Consider the following 18,089-nt stretch of genomic DNA (forward strand, 5'->3'; position numbering starts at 1 on the left):
GGGGTTGCAGAATGCTGCCCATCACCTCCCAGAGTTAGGAAATTCTTCCATCATGCCCAGAAGTCTGTATTAATGAAAGTAGAGGTGGTGAAGCTGTTTGTAAATTTCCATTGCATTTTCAAAATTGATGAGTACATCATGATCAGCCTCCAGAATGTCTTGCCCTCAATGGTTTTTTTCCTGCTGTGGTTAATCAATTCTTATTGGGTATGAAAGACAGGAATTGGAATCCTAGTATGATATCATGCCCCTAACGTAAGAGCTTCCATTCCTACATTTGCTCTTGTGGGTAAGAAAATGACCCCATTAAACTCACAATATTTCAGCATGTGAGTGAGTGAAACCGTTCAGTTCTACAGTTTCCAAGACTATATGGAAAACCACTGAAGAATGAGAACAAATGATGCTATAATCTTTGATTTTTTTTCCACTTACCTGCTAGGTAAACTTTTTTTTTTTTAACATCTTTATTGGAGTATAATTGCTTTACAATGGTGTGTTAGTTTCTGCTGTGTAACAAAGTGAATCAGCTATACACATACATATATCCTCATATCTCTTCCCTCTTGCATCGCCCTCCCTCCCACCCTCCCATTCTCACCGCTCTACCTTCTAGGTAAACTCTTGTTCATCCTTCGAAACCCAGCTCAAACAGCCCCTCAGCTGGGAAACTTTTCCTGACCATCCTGGGAAATTTAATAACTATTTCAACTGTACAACTACTGTAACTTACGCACTTCCATTCCTGTAAACGCTGCACTATCTTTTTGTTTATGTGCCTATCTCCATTTTTACGTTGTATGAGCTTTAAGGGCAGGATACACGTTTTAATCATAATCTCCCCAGTACCTAACATAGCGCTTAGTATTTTCCAGGGATTCAGTAAGTAAATGCTAATAAGAGACTGTATAAATCATATTTAAAAGAGAAACACAAAGTTCAACAATTCTATTAATTATTGCTAAAGTTTTCATATATGAGACAAGCTGCACATCCAAATTATATGTATTCAGTTCCATGGATGGAGTTTCAAATATCTGTGACTGACTTAGTAATAGCCCCATCTCAAGGGCCTTATATTCTCGAACTCTTGGCCCTTGAATGTACTGATCAAAGAACATCTGGATATGTTCTCCCTTGTTTTTTTCCTTCTGCTAGGCTTCAAGGTTTTGGCCATCTTACTTACTTCCCAAGCTCGCCTCCTCTAAAAGCATCACTGAGAAGCTCCAGTCCTAGGAGAAATGCCATGTATCCTAACGATCTGCAGAAGGACTCTACAGGTCAGAAAGCATGTTCTGGGAGAACTTCAGGAGAACAAGAAGGGGATAGGCTTGGCTTTGCTGGTCCTCTCCTCCAGATCCTTTCAAGGGAACACTTTATTGCCAACTGATCACATCAGAAACTGGGCGATGGGAGATACGCTTATGCAGTGCATGTGCTCTCATCACCAACAGGAGACTCTTTGTGAGGAGTAGACACTCTGATGGATCTTTCCCTGAAGACGTGACAATTAAGGCCATAAATGTAGGTTCGTGGCTCTTCCTGCATCAGACAATCTGATCACCTTATTTTATGTGTCGCAACCACGAGAGTTCCATCCAATGCGGCTCATAATTTACCATCTCACTGAAGCCCTAGAATGCTTGCAAGTTACTCTGCCCCCCAAGTCTAGATTCTGAATTTTTAAAATGCTAATAACAACGATTCCTTCCTACCTCATTGGATTGCTTCCATGCTTGAATGAGGTAGTGCATTGAAACCACTAACATCGGCATGTACAGACTGCACAATAAAAACTGGTTGTTAATGGCGATGGTGGTCCTCTTCTCTCCTTTTTCTCCTTCTTTTCCCCCAATATCTACCACATTTCTCCTTCCCTTTCTCCCTCCTCTTTCTTCCTCCTAACCACTGTGCATAGCCTTTATGTCTAGAAACTATTTTTCAAACAGTGGTCTGTTGATGTGAAAATAGTCTGACTAGTACCCAACAAACTCTACGGCAGTTCATAAATATAAGGACGAAAAAGAGTCTTATCCAGCCTTCAAGACCACTACCAGCTATGAAAATATCCTAAGTTAAGCCTGGCGGACCAGTCAACTTTCAGCCTGGAACCTTTCCAGCAAAGCTACTTATTAGTGGGTTATTATATCAGTACAAATGCTTAAATCTATCTATTATATATAATATATGCATAGAGTTTCTATTGACTTTACCGACTGTAAGCCTTAGAGATTAAGACTGCAGGCCTGGTTACAAATCACCTATAGTTGTTAGAAAATAAAATGCATTAAAGCTTGGAGTGACTACAGTGACAGTGGTACACGACTTATTCAAGATCTTGTTAATAAAACAAAACATATTAGAGATACGAAACAACATCAAATGCTATGGCTTGCGTAATTATTTCCAGCTGTGTGCAGAAAATTCACGGGCCATTACCAGAAAGATTACAGATTATTTCAGTCTTTCCTTAAACCTAAGTTATGAAAGTTTAAAAACTATGTGGGAACTTTTTGAAGGTTCAATATGAATTAGTCCTTCTCTCTTTAGTCTCCATGGTTCTTCTGGGCAAGGAAACTGTACCAATTGAAGCACACAAACCATGAAAGTGCCTGGGGGTGGAATAGCAAGGCCGTTCCAGTATCTGGTTGACCCACTGTCAATTACATTGCAGCCTGCCACGCTGTGACCAATGCCCCTTCCTTCAGGTCACTAAGGCAGGTGTGATTTTGGAAGACCAGAAGCAAAGGTGAGAAAAGGACAGAAGCAAAGGCAAAACAAAACAAAGCCAGACCTGGAGATCACTTTGAAACCCTTCCCTCTCAACGTAAGTGCTGCCGCTTTTTTCTTGTTTGTTTTTTTACACTATTGTTTGCCCCTCAGGCATCAGGCTGTTAGTGTATACAGGAGGGATTAAAGTGAGACTGCATGTTGGATGAAGTATAAATTAAAATTATACTTCTGTCAGTCTGGAATCAGGGATTGTTGCTGAAGGTCTCCCCAAACACTTAATTTCAAATGAGTCTTCATTTATTACTTCAAGAAAGGCTAAATGCATAATTTATCAGCAGCTTTCTGTCAATATACCCTTAGAAGCATGTTTCCCATGAGTCTTTGAGTAAAAATATGTTATGCTAATTCTATTAGTTGGGTACACAGGAGCTGTGGAAGAAAGTAAACAAGCATTAAAAGGAGACACATGTGAACGAAGAAATACCTATCAACCTACCGTCCAGGGTCAAATTACCAAGGGAACAGCACAGAGTTGGTAAACTTGTCCCATAATGTAGGCGGGATTTTCTCCCGACTGCTCTGGGCGGGTGATGCAGCAGGGAGCCAGGTGTGATCGTGATGGGGACTTACCGGGTCTCCAGGGGCACGTTGCTGTTTAGCACCCAGCTGTCCTGAAGCTGAACTGACTCGGGCGTGGTGGCAAGGTCGTTGGGCGCGGGAGCCGGGGCGTGAATCTGACTCCGCCGATTGGTCAGCGAGTTCCTGTTGAGGGAATTGGCTGACGAGTGGTGATGGGACAGCGTGTGGTTGTGCGGGGGTGGCAGAGGGGGCCTCAGAGTCGACTGGCTGTGGTGGTTCGGAGGGCCTGAGAAAAGAGGAAGGAGAAACGGCCATTAGGGGCTTCAGAATGTGGTCGCGTTCGCTCTGCAAGCCTGCGGAGGAGAGCCTGGAACAAAAGCCTCGATATTGACAATTGCCGAATGTCACGAACTACAGATGCAGATACGACTGTGTCCAGCATCCCAGTGTCAGTTACTAACGAATAGTATACTTTGATTTGCCTTCATCCCTCGGCATCAAATTAAGAATGAGAAACTAGGTTAGCAAAACCAGGCTGGTGAGGGCTGACCAGTGGAATTATTTGAAATATATTAATTCTGCAATGAAAGTAACATGATATTCAAGGCTGAGCATTGTTGTAACAAGTCCCTAGCCCATTTCCTGGTAAACCAGTACACTCCATACATTCTTTAAAAACATGGCATCTTTCTGAAGGTATAAGAAAGATGGCACGGGCTTCCCTGGTGGTGCAGTGGTTGAGAGTCCGCCTGCCGATGCAGGGGACACGGGTTCATGCCCCGGTCCGGGAAGATCCCACGTGCCGTGGAGCGGCTGGGCCCGTGAGCCATGGCCGCTGAGCCTGCGCGTCCGGAGCCTGTGCTCCACAACGGGAGAGGCCACAACAGTGAGAGGCCCGCGTACCGCAAAAAAAAAAAAAAAAAAAAAAAAAGATAGATGACACACTCTAAGTCAGGGAGTAGTAAATGTAAACACCTATCAGGGGCCAGGCAGGAAAGTGAAGTGGACTGGGGTGAACTGGAGAGGGCAGGGAGCAGCCCTCACTCAGATCCAGGCTCACGTGGCCATGTAGGGGTTAGAGCTCAAGGCAGATGATCTTCCAGTTTTTCTAGGAGAGCTGAAGATCTGGACTTTTTCAAAAGAGTTTTCTGTATTTTAAAAAATGTTGACAATTAAAAAATATGCATGTGTGTTTGTGTATTTATATATATGTTTATATATACACACATATTCACATGTATATGTATACTTTTTTTTTTTAATGAGAACCAACAAAACACACCTGTGAGCCCGCTCAGATCAGGGGCTTCATAACATCTGTCCTCTGAGAGATGAACCCTGAGGACCCAGTCTCTGGAGAAGGTCAGGGTCGATGTTTTCAAACCACGACCCTTACTCCAAATTGCATCCTGGTTTCTAAACTTGCAATCCTCTGTCCTTGCAGGAAAAACGCACAAAGGACAACTATACCCCTGTATTCCCCTGTAATTCCCCTGTAAATATGACCACGGATGACAATTCCACACACCGTTTTCCTAGCAACCCACTCTCCACCTATGAAGTGAAATATTTGAAGCATAATGAAAATGAAGGTCGTTCACTATGCAACGTAAGCCTATACTTTGGTTTCAATGGCTACTGAAACATGACTTTTAATTTGTGTCCTTTGAGGAAGTTTATTTTTTGAAGCCTCCAGTCGGGGTTGGCAGCCCGCCAGGTGACTGCCGAGCCTTGTCATTTTGGCCCCTGCCAACTTTCAATATCCTCAGCCCCTGCTGTCCTGGCTTTCAGAAGTTGGCTCAAGTCATTTAAACAAGCAATTTGACACACATTTCAACTACTTGTCTCCTTAGGTGACCGGGCTACATCTCCAAAAGGTGTAATCTACATTCCGTGGCTCCTGGGAAGCTTGCAGAAACGTTCCGAAAGAAAGACAACATGTCAAGAAGATCCTAGGTTTGGAGAGCATCATGACCATCGAAAACAGGAAAGAAAAATACAGAGGAAAGTGGTTCCTTGAAGTTTGCATCTCTGGGCTGAAATTACTTGGGGGGATTTTTTTTTGGGTGTGCAGAAAAAGACAACTACAGCTAAAACCTAATGGGAAATGCCACTGTACAAGTTGTATAGATTTTAAATCGCGTCCTCCAAATGAACCTGTAATTCGTATTTTCCATTCTGCACCAGTGGCATTTTAAATATATCTTTGAGGGAGTTCCATTGCTGTAGCAGGCTACTATATTTTCTGGCATTGTTGTCTGTCTTGTAATCTATTATTATATAGTTATTTACGTTTGTCTGTCTCGTATTAGTGGAAAGAGGTGAGAAAAGGGGGTGAAATGATGTAATAATGATCCTTCAGAGATGCTATCCAAGCCCCTCACACAAGGTTAATGAATTCTCATGCCTTTCCTTCTCCCCCTCTCAACTCCCATCAAAGTGGTATCATTATTCTCCATTAGTTAGGTAATTATGAGACTTGCCTCGGGAAGGCGAGATGAATCAGTGTTCAAGCGAGAACCCACCCTTCCCAGCCCCAAGCCCTAACCTACCATCTCCCTCAGCTCCCCTGGCCCCCGCCCTCCAGCCCTCCAGACCACACACTCTCCCAAAGTACAAAGAGGCCGTGTGAGGGATTTAATTCACTAAATGAGATATCGGGACCCTCCTGCTTCCTGTCTGTTCACCCTGAGATTTCTCTGTCTGCTCCAGCCTGGGTGGCCCTTCCCTGTCCCTCTGTGTTCAGTGTGGGTGGAATTCCTGTGGTTGTCTTTCTGCGGACACAGCCAGGGATGGTGCTGATGGGGGAATGGAAATGCCGACCCGGGTGTGGTGTGGTACGTTCCAAACAAAACAGAGGCTGAGTTTTCCAGTTAACTGAAAGAAATGTCAAACTCTCTTTCCATTTCTCCTAAAGAGAAGGCCTAGGGTTTCATGGGGTCGGGGGGAGATGGAGAAAGAAGTGCAGAGGAAGATGAGCAAATACTTAACTCTCCACTCACCCGGGTCCTCCTATAAAGCAACAAGCTCTTTCAGTGCACTTACATCAAATTACTGATAGCAATTACAACAAAAACTATCCCCCGTCCTCAATATCGAAAGATGTTCTCCTTACACTGCTGCTCATTTCCACTGTGATGTTGATCATATTTGCTCATTTATCTCTCTATCCAAAACACAAACTTTTCAACTAGGTACAGGAGATAGAAGGAAAAGACAATGACAACACAGAGGGGTAAAGGTTACCACTGGGGGAGAAGCAGAGCGGTGCGGGAGCATTGAGCCGCTGGTTAGGAGATAAAATCGGAAGAACTGAGTTCAAGGATCGGGTCTGACCCCTTTTGAGTTGTGTGACCCTGGGCCTGAGACCTCATTTCTTTAATTGTCCGTGTCCTCACCTGCCAAATGATGAAAACAGCAGTAACCACCTGTAAGGAAGTTCGAGGGGAAGATGAATGTAAAATGCTAAACATGCTACCCGATGGCTGGCAAGTTCCCCCAAACCGTGTGCAGGGAACACTGCTTGGTTCTCCCAGGAATAAACGGATGGATAAAGACGTAACTGCGGCTCTCAAGGATCCCAGATTTGAGGAGATGGAGTACACCCAGAGCTCATGTCTCTAGGCCAGGAGTCACAAACCAGCGGCACCCAAGCTGAATATTACCAAAAATTCAAGGTCAAGATTGTATATCCTGTTCCAGACTTCTAACTTCTCTTGAAAACAAAAACCAATTGAAGTCTGTATTCTCTCAAGGCAACAATTGGATAGAGCTGAATGCCATTGGGTGGTTTTGTTTGTTTAGTTTGTTTTTGTCATCAGCCCGAATGATCCCTGACATCTTCATCTGGTCGGATGTATGCATTTATGTTACTGGCTGGTGGGCATTTATGTTTTTGACTGCTGGCTTGACTTGGGGGTTCCTCAGCATTCTGTGTGGGTCACGTACCGCTAATATAACAACATCTCTGCTACAGCTAATGATCTCAAGCACTTTTTTGTGTATGTTTTTGTTATACTCATCCAATGCGTTTGCAGGATGTGACGGTTTTCTATTTCAAAAAATGCAGACAATGGCAAGCAACATGCCTTACTGCTTTCTAAGACGCTAAATGACATGAAAAGCCGTTCTCCGAGGCAAGGGTTGTCTTCAGTCTGTGGTGAAACAAAAATGAATAACCTCGGCTTGATGAAGGAAACTTCGCAACCACTCTGAGTTCCATACTTTTATTGGGCTTAATTCATGTGCATCAAATGGCCCTTCTATTACATAAATATGAAATCACATAATAATGTAATTGAGCCACAAATAACTATGTAACATAAACACTTACATGGTATCAACCTAATAAGTAGGCTTTTAGCAGGCAAAAGGCAACAGGCATTAAAATTGCTGTGTTAACCTATTATTCTACACCTGATTTATCTCGGGTCCAGAGCCTGGAATTTGTTTTCAGGTACTGTGGGGCTTTTAGTCCTAGGAAGAAGGAGCTATATATTGGTTCTTTGTTAAAAGCTAGGGTGGGACAGGTAGGACTCGTAGCAAAGATAAGTTAATTTGTGGAGAAGGTGCTTCCTGTAGATTTAAAAATTAAGTGCTTGAATGAATGCTTAACTTGTCCTGTTTGCTTGTTTGGACTCATTTGCTGGAATGGTCTATGCTTCTGAGCATTTAGATTTGCTGTGGGACAGTTGCCAGCAATTTTGATCCTGACAGAGATGCCGTTCACATATTCTGTCCTTCCTAAATGCCAATTGGTTGACAGTAGAGTCTTAAAAAATAAAGCAGTGCTTCTTTATCAATTCACAACATCAATTCCAACAAAGTTGTGTGGCCACTAAAAAATCAACTCTGTTTTTAAAATTTTTTAAGTATAGTTGATTTACGATATCGTGTAAGTTTCAGTGTACAGCACAGCAATTCAGTTATACATATACTATATATGTATGTATATATATTCTTTTTCAGATTCTTTTCCCATATAGGTTATTATGTAATACTGAGTATAGTTTCCTGTGCTAAACAGTAGGTCCTCGTTGCTTATCTATTTTATACATGTTAATCCCAGCCTCCTAATTTATCCCTCCCCCCATCCCCCTTTCCCCTTTGGTAACCATTAGTTTGTTTTCTGTGTCTGTGAGTCTCTTTCTGTTTTGGAAAAAAGTTCATTTGTGTCTTTTTCTTTTTTTTGATTCCACATATAAGCTATATCATATGGTATTTGTCTTTGTCTGGCTTACTTCACCTAGTATGATCATCTCTAGGTCTATCCATGTTGCTGCAAATGGCATTATTTCATTCCTTTTCATGGCTGAGTAGTATTCCATTGTGTATATATACTGGAGTATCAACTCTTGTGTTGACTAGATGAGTGGTGCTCAAATAGCGTGTGGAAATCAGCAACACCCACATTTTAAATAATGTATAACGAAAGAATTTTCTTTGCAGCTAAGGAAGTAAATTCACAATAATTGGCTACTGTTGTTGCATTTTTCCTAAATAAACAGCTGGGGGAGGCATTAGGCTGGGTCTACCCTTGCCAAGCGGGGTATTGATGAGAGTGGGAAGGCAGGGATGAACTCAGATTGGTGGTGTTTTGCCCACACCAATTATTCCTGGCAATTAAAAATGATGATAAAATGTGTGAAAGGAAAAATAAAAGTAGAGCCCTGCCTAGCTGCTAATAATTCACGCGTTCTTGGAGATGGCATGCCAGTTGCTGGCCTTTAAAAAAATGTCAACCCTTCGGACCCCAAGATAATGAATTAACCACAAACTGTCTGCCTTAAGAACTTCACCTTTGGAGCAAGTTCCATCCTGAGGGCAACCTGAAGATGCAAGAAGTGGGGATGGTGTTGACAGAGCTTCTGGAGTCTCTGGGTAATGAAAACTGGCACCAGGACACCCTGTTCAAATCTGACCTTGAATGGGAGCTAGAGGGAGTCGGAGGTGAGAATTTTCAAGCGTAACAGCCTCTGGTTAGAACTACGGAGAGTGGAGGCTATTGCGGATGGCCAGGCTGCTGGGTGGCTTTGAACCCCTGCTTGGCCACTTACTAGCTGTGTGACCACTGGAAAGTTACGTATTGTTTTCTGAGTCTGTTTCTTCATCTGTAAAATGGGTATAGAGATTTTACTTCTTTCATATGGTTGTTAGGAGAATCAAATGAGAATATGTATAGGGAGCCTAGCGCAATTCTTAGCATATAGTAAGCTACCAACACATATTATTTTGTGTTATAGTTAATAATACCAGTAATAGTAATAACAACAATAGCAACCATGGTTCTGGTGAAAGTAATGAGTACGTCCTGGGTCGCTCCAGTTTTCCTAGCTCTTTGAGGTGGCAGCTTTCATGGTGAGGTATCAAACCAGCATATGGAGGCGAAGTCACTAACCTCAGACCTCTCTACCTTCAAATTCTGTCTACAGAAGAGCATAGTGACTAAGTGACATGGCACAGGCATTAATACAGGTGGTCTTAAGAGCATCTCTCTAAGAGCCTGCCGAAGTGGAACTTGGGATTCAGAGCTGTCCCATTTCCATAAACAAATAATGACGACAAACCAATAATACTGACAATAGATGCTATGAATTAACTCTCCCTGTGTGTCTGATCCTGTGGTAAGTGCTGTACTTAAATTATTTCAGGGTATTCCCACTCACTCCTATGGGATAGGTTCTCTTCTCATCCCCATTTATACAGATCCTGCCCGTGAGGCTCAGAGAGGTTAAGTAATTCGTCAGTGGTCACACAGCTCAGTAAACGGTAGAGCTGATATTTGACCCCAGGGTCTCTTCCCCACTCTGCCGCATGCAGAGGAGCACGAGGCCCCAGAGAGCACGCACACAGGGAGGGAATGAGGACCCTGCCCCAGTTTACGCACGCCCCCTCAGATATAGAGGAAAACTGGCTTGACGTATTTCTTTGCACATGTGCTTACATTGTAGAAGCAAATCTTGTGAGAAAGTGGAGGGAACCGCCCACCTCAAAGCTCTGCCCCTCACAGTGCTGCTTGAATCAGGAGAAATAGGCCAGAAGAGCCAAAGTGCAGCACAGTCTCTTTTCTGTGCTTTCCCAAAAGGCCCTCCTCAAGCCTCCTCCTCCACGCTGCATCCCTGGCTCCCAATTAGGTCTGCTGGAGGCAGAAACAAGGGCACACTGCTCCCATCTCATCCTGCCAGCTCCGACTGCAGGCACTTTGCCAATAGCCCGGGGTTGCGGGGAGGGGGATCCAGATCCAGCTTCCTCCTACATTCGGAGAGAGGCTTACTTATTTGTCTCAAAGTACTGGATGCTGTGGACATTCAGCTTGCTCCCTCCCTCCCTGTCTTTAATATCTACTGAATGATTTGTTTCCTAAAGAGCGGACTCTTATTTTTTATTATTGACACTCCTATGGTATTGCTGGCTTTGCAGGATGGTTGGCTGGTCTGCAGTATTTCTTGCAATTGGCTGCTATTGTCAGGCTGCACATTTCTCCGCATTTCAGAATAGAGGAGAAAAAAGAAAGCAGGATGAAGGAGCCAGCCAAGTTACGGCCTCTTTCTCATTTCCCAGGGGGCCTCAGGTAGGCTCTGCCCGGTGCCTCTTGGCCTGAGTTGCACAGTCCTGGACCAGGGGCCATCCTTCATGGAAAGACCCCAGTCAGCCTGACCAGAGCACCAGAGAAGGAAAGGATGGTACTTACTCACAAGGAATGATCTGTAGTTCTCTTGCTTACATAAAATGTATGACCTCAGAGAAAAAACATTCCGGGTGCCTTCATAATGACACATCGCATGACAGAAGCATGGGGATTGCAGTCATAAGGAGGAATCACTTACAGGCTTAGAAACCAAAGTTTTGTCACCTCTACCTACATTCATAAACAACTACAGTTTGGAGGGGACATATTAGCTCATCTAAGAACAATCGCTCACATTGAATAAGCCCCAGCTGTGTAATAAGCACTCTATATACTGTACCTTATTTCAAACTTATAATACTCTACTCAGTATTCTGTAAAAACCTATATGAGAAAAGAATCTGAAAAAGAATGAATATATGTATATGTGTAACTGAATCACTTTGCTGTACACCTGAAACTAACACAACATTGTAAATCAACTATACTCCAATAAAATCAAAATGAAAAAAAACTTACAATAACCTTCAGAATAGATATTGTTGTCCACTTTAAAGATGAGGAAATGGAGGGGCAAGGAGGTTAAATGATATGCTTCCCTTCGTACATTTTGTATTTAACTGTATACATTTGGGCCCCTTTCCAGAGCACACAGGGTACATCTCTTTCATCACCCTTGGCACAAGGTTTTGTATTATTTTTGGACTCTCCTGTGTTCCCAGCTAGACTGTGAGCTCCTCCAATGCAAAGAGCATGTCTCTCTTATTTTTATATCCCCGGCACAAGGCTACAGCACCTGGCACAGAAGTAGCGCAGAGTGAATGAACAAATGAATTGACAACTCATGTCCCTGGAGGGTGGTGAGCCTCAGCAGAGAGGGATCAGAGTAGATTTTTGCCTCTGTTCTTTGAGCATGTAGTTAATTCCCCTAATGCTTACTGCCCTCAGAGGGTCCATTAACAGGGAGAGAGCCAGACACGGGAAGAAGGTGACTTCCATCCCCTGTTTTAATTTGTTTGTTTTTTCCTGGCTCTGCCTGAATTCCTTTTTATTTTTATTAATAACAATCTTACTGAGCTATAATAAAATTCAGCTCCTTGGAGTGTACATTTTAGTATTTTAGAAGTATATTCACCGAGATGTGCAAACATCACTGCTGTCTAATTTTAGGACATTTCTGTCACCACCCCTCTCCCTCCGGCAAGGAAACCCCATACCCATTAGCAGGTGCTTTCCAATACCTCCTGTTAATCTACTCTCTGTTCCCATGAATTTGCCTATTCTGGACATTTCATTTTAATTAATTTATTTGTTTATTTTTGGCTGCATTGGGTCTTTGTTGCTGCGCGCGGGCTTTCTCTAGTTGCGGTGAGCGGGGGCTACTCTTCGTTGCGGTGCGAGGGCTTCTCATGCGGTGGCTTCTCTTGTTGCAGAGCATCAGCTCTAGGCACGCAGGCTCAGTAGTTGTGGCTCGTGGCTCTAGAGCACAGGCTCAGTAGTTGTGGCCCATGGGCTTATGTTGCTTCGCGGCGTGTGGGATCTTCTGGACCAGGGCTTGAACCCTTGTCCCCTGCATTGGCAGGCAGATTCTTAACCACTGCGTCACCAGGGAAACCCTGGACATTTCATATAAATGGTGATTCCCTCTGTTTTTTTTTTTTATAACCACGATGTTTGTCTGTTGCAGAGTCCCGTTGGGACCAATCAAAGTTAGATCTCAGATGGGGGCCACTTCATACCATTTAAAAAAAATCTTTCCCGGGCAACCTGAAGCCAGTCCGTCACAGGAGCTTTTTGGCTGGGGCCCCGCTGCTGTTGATATTTTTCAGGTGGAGATTGTTAGGCGATGGCCATTTGAGAGCCAACTGTACACTTGAGGGTCTGAGGGGGATCCTGAAATTCGTTCCAGTGCTTCAGGCATGGCTGTAATCACAGCAGAGAGCCATTTCTGGTCAGCCAAAACCTAGCCACGCACAGGCAGGGACTCTCGAGGGGAGGAAGGAAGAGAGCCAGAAGTCTTGAATCGGGTGCCAAACCAGCAGCTACCCTTGAATGACAAGCTTAACAGTGCTTGTTGGTTTGGGACTGTACCGCCCAAATAGGGCAAGTTCTCACCTCTGATGGATCACAAAGGGATTTTCATCATAGACGCCACATCATTTTACCATAGCCCTATACTCACTCCTTGCTTTCTTAAATCATCAGGAAAGTCTCACTTGAGATCAATGTCAACTCCATTAGCTACTTTCCGAGTGACAAATACAAAAAGAAAAAAAAAAAGACCACTTGAAATATTTGAGAGAAATCCTCCTAAAGAGAAGATTCTATTGCGAAGTTACATCTGAGCAGGGCCTGTCTGAGCATTTCAATAAATCTACATTACCCTAGGTATTTTGGCATCCTCTGGGAGAGGAATGCCTATCACTAGAAAGTAATGATTCTGGGTTTTTCAATTGCCCTAAGGATCCTGACAATGCTATTAAGACCCATGCTCTCCCTGTCGAGAAGTTTAGGAGTGAAATTATTAATACGCCCAGACGTTATGTTGATTGTTGTGCTGTAGCAGAAAATACTCTCTCTCTTATTTGAGCTGCATTATCACTTTCCCAGGCAGAGAACGGCATCAAAAATTTAAACTCTCATTCCAGCTCATCGCATAGCTTTTCAAGGTCTTATTGTAAAATAGGTTGGGCATAATTTGGATATTTCTCTACCCATGAAAGATAGTATGTTTTTCAAAGGCCAGACTTTTTTTTTTTTTTAAATAAAAATCACAGTGGAATTTTCTCCCATCAATACGTCATTCTTTAGCTCTTTAACTAGGTTTTCCTTGGGGTGTATTTCATTCCTTTTTTTTTTTTTCTTTGAAATGGTCACAATTCTTTCCCCTGAACATAGGAAGAGGATCAAAACAAAGATAAAATATGATTTTGATTTCAGATTGAGCCTCTGAGTAACAGAAGGATGGGTACAAGCTCTGATCCACACCATTCGTTAATACCAAGAATGACTGAAGCGCACTAGTTAAATGGCAAGGACAGGATAAAGGTTCCTAGAGCATTTTCACTTCAAAACTCAGCAGAATTATTTACTATCTGGGTGACCTTTTCCCCAGATCTCTTGTGGTACTCACCTTATAGGGCAAGGGAACAAAAGTTTCTCCACACTATATAAACAGAAGTCAGGGGAATGTCAGACCTTGAACTGCATCTGGTTTCATGTCAAGTGACAGCTGCTATAATGGGATATACAGAGCATATTGCTGGAGATGTTTTCAGGATACTCTATCTGCCTTCAAAATACACACACACACACACACACACACACACACACACACACATATGCACATAATTATCCCAGAGAAACAAATATCTGAGAGCTTCCTGAAGAAGCATTCCCCTCCCAGGATTACATGGTTCTTCAGGTACTATCAGAGAGAGTGCCCTTTGGATTTTCTTTATAATTGTTTGGTGTTTTCTCTCAAAGTTGTCTTGGAACTGCTCTGCACTCTTAGTTAAAGTGGATCAGACAGTGCTCAAGGTTCTTCTTATGATGTAGCGTGGATGATGAACAGGTATATCCAGTGCTGAGGAGGGTAAGATGAGAAAATCCACCCCTTGGCGCTACCCAAGAGTCCCAGGATGCAAACAACTTTCAGAAAACACTGGGACCAACAGGATGCCAGTGTGCTCTGCCGATCTCAGTTTTGCGGGGGAGGAGGTGTCAATGACATTAGAATCACCATCTCCTTACTGTGCCCCCGCCTTCAAAAACAGGGTTTCCTCTTAGCCACGGTTCATCATGCCATTGCCAGGGATTTTTCACAGTCTTTTCAACATTGATTTCTCCAGTTCTGCCAGGGCAACTTTTGTCGACAACCAGAGTTTTGAAGTAGGTAACCCGTCTGGCCTTCTGTTTCCCCATCCATAAAAGGTGGTTAATAACCATCCCTACTTGGTAAAGAGAGTTAAATGAGATAGTATGTTTAAAGCTAAAGTGCTTAGAAAATGCATTATGAATAGGAAGTACTTAGGAAATGTCAGTATTTAGTTATTTTTGCCTAACCAGGCTAATTCTTTCTAGAGATGGTGGAGAGAGGAGTGAAATAGATCCTGTGACTCCAAGATTATTTCAACGACCTGGAAAACTTCCTGCTGCCAGATATTCTTGAGGTAAATAGCACCATTAAGTACATGGGACCCTTATCCAAAAAAAATGATACAAATGAACTTATTTATAAAACAGAAATAGATTCACAGACATAGAAATAAACTTATGGTTACCAAAGGGGAAAGAGGGGGAGGGATAAATTAGGAGTTTGGGATTAACATATACACACTACTATACATAAAACAGACAAACAACAAGGACCCTTTGTATAGCACAGGGAACTATATTCAATATCTTATAATAAATTATAATGGAAAAGAATCTGAAAGGAACAGATATATGTACATATGTATACATATATCACAGAAACACCTGTATCTATACCTATATCTATATATATATGTACAACTGAATCAATTTGCTGTACACCTGAAACTAACACATAGTAAATCAACTATACTTCAATTAAAAAACAACAACAACAAAGGGTCTTTTCCTACTCATAAGTTACAATAGCTCTAGGTCTTAAAACATATCGAAATAATCAGTGCTCTTAATTTTCACCTTTTGTAACTTAAACGCATTGAAATAGAACCATGTGATAGTTGGCAATTTGAAGGACCTTATAAGTAGCTTTTCACTTTTTATAAATTCTCTTATTCCCTATGAAAATCAGCATTAGGAAAGCTTAGCTTTTCTTGAGCCTTGGTGTTCCTATTTAGTATCAGCCCTCATTTTGCATGAAAAACTTGTGGAAAATCCAGATGTTTAAGTTTCTTTTGCTGAGGTTCACCTGTGAGCCAAGCAAGTTGCTCTATTACTGCTATTCACCAGTGAACCCCCTGAGGCCCTGAGTTATTCATCACATTTGGATGGCATAAGTCATGAATTAGCAATTTGTTTCTCAGGGCTTCTTGGGTTACTAAAACTTTCTAGTATTTATCATCTCAAATGGGATTATTCTTAATCCCATAACATAGAGAATGAGTCATCTCCTTCATGAAATAATCAGATTTGGTAAAGCAAATAATTTCCATTTCTAACACTGCTTATCTGACACTTTAACAGTGTGGCCTGGGAAGGCTTCTCAATAAGATGATATTTGATCAAAGACCTGAAGGAAAGAGGGAGAGAGCCATTCTAATATCTGGGGGAAGAAATATAGCAGGCAGAGAAAAAGCAAGAACACAGACAGTTTAAAATCTGGGACGTGTGTAGGGATTGGCCAGATTATCAGCCTAGGTTTGTCTCTTCCATTCAGCTTCAAGCCTTGTTCTCAAAGAAAATATTGAACACTGAGCCTGCACTCTAGAGCCCACAAGCCACAACTACTGAGCCTGCATGCCACAACTCCAGAAGCCCATGCACCTACAGCCCGTGCTCTGCAACAAGAGAAGCCACTGCCATGAGAAGCCTGCACACCGCAATGAAGAGTAGCCCCCGCTCGCCACAACTAGAGAAAGCCCGTGTGCAACAACAGAGACCCAACGCAGCCAAAAATAAAATAAATAAAAGAAAATAAATTAATTAAAAACAACAACAACAACATTGAAGTAGGTAAGAAAGGCCCTCCTCTGGGACCAGCGGAGTGGGAGAGGAGTGGAAGATGTTTGCCCCACCCACTCGACCCCAGGAATCCAACTGAGCTCCCAGGCCGGGTCCCCCACCCTCCAAGGCACCACCCCCTGCCGCATAGGTCCTGGGGGTGTAGGATGGAGGCCAAGGGAGAGCAGGAGAGGCAGGCAGGAGGGGGCCTCCAGGACTGGAGGAGCAGGAGAAGAGTGGAGGTCATTGTTCCCACCCTTTTGGGCCTAGAGAGCCTGCTGGGCTCCCAGGAAGGGTCCCCCGCCCGCTGAGACCAGAGGCAGGAGGCACACCTGGGCCCCTTCTCTTCCACTAAGCCTAAGCTCCACAGCTCCCAGGGCCTTTTCCAGCCCTGGGGGGTCCTAAGCATAGGCCCCGCCCACCATTCAAACCCCACCCCTGCTTAGGCCCTGCCCTCCACAGCCAAGGTCATTTCCACCTTTTTTGTTTTCCTCCTCCTCTTTTTTTTTTACTATTGTGGTTCTGTTTTACCTTCCAGTTGTTGTTTCATCGATATTTTTATTTTTATATTCTTTCTAACATATCTGTTAGTTACCTAGTCTAATTTTATTTTTTACTTTGCTATTGTTTTCCTTTTTTTGTTGTTTTTCTGCCACCCTGCATGGCTTGCAGGATCTTGGTTCATGACCCAGGAGCTGGGCCAAAGCTCCTGCGGTGGGAGCTCTGAGTCTGAACCACTGGACTAACAGAGAACCTCAGATCCCAGGGTATCTTCATCAGGGTGAGGTCCCCTGGAGGTCCTCATCTTGGCACCAATACCCAGCTCTACCCAACAGCCTACAAGCTCCAGTGTGGGAAGCCTCATGCCAAACAACCTGTAAGACAGGAACACAATTCTACTAATCGAAAAAAAGAAAAAAATGAGATGGTAAAAAAATATGTCACAGATGAAGGAGCAAGGTAAAATCCTACAAGACCAAATAAATGAAGAGGAAATAGGCAATCTACCTGAAAAAGAATTCAGAGTAATGATAGTAAAGATGATCCAGAACCTCAGAAAAAGAATGGAGGCACGGATTGAGAAAATACAAGAAATTTTTAACAAAGATCTAGAGAACTAAAGGACAAACAAACAGTGATGAACAACACAATAACTGAAATGAAAAATACTCTAGAAGGAATCAAAAATAGAATAACGGAGGCAGAAGAACGAATAAATGAGCTGGAAGACAAAATGGTGTAAGTAACAGCTGAGGAGTAGAATAAACAAAAAAGAATGAAAAGAATTGAAGACAATCTCAGAGACCTCCTGGACAACACTAAACGCACCAACATTCGAACTATAAGGGTCCCAGAAGAAGAAGAGAAAAAGAAAGTGTCTGAGAAAATATTCGAACAGATTATAGTGGAAAACTTCCCTAACATGGGAAAGGAAATAGTCACCAAAGTCCAGGAAGCACAGAGAGTCCCATACAGGATAAACCCTATGAGAAGC

At 42.9% G+C, this 18,089-nt stretch overlaps 1 protein-coding gene across 13 annotated transcripts in view; it reads right to left on the reverse strand.

The window, feature by feature from the left end:
* TENM2 (teneurin transmembrane protein 2) overlaps positions 1-18,089 on the reverse strand; it is a 713,065-nt gene that overhangs the window by 324,994 nt on the left and 369,982 nt on the right. For all 13 annotated transcript variants that reach the window (XM_033432114.2, XM_033432113.2, XM_033432112.2 and 10 more), the window contains one exon: positions 3,364-3,598. In XM_033432114.2, coding sequence (XP_033288005.1) covers positions 3,364-3,598 — 235 coding nt within the window. The remainder of the gene's footprint in view (positions 1-3,363; positions 3,599-18,089) is intronic.

The sequence above is a fragment of the Orcinus orca genome, chromosome 3 (assembly GCF_937001465.1).
Source record: "Orcinus orca chromosome 3, mOrcOrc1.1, whole genome shotgun sequence".
NCBI classification, from domain to species: Eukaryota; Metazoa; Chordata; class Mammalia; order Artiodactyla; family Delphinidae; genus Orcinus; species Orcinus orca.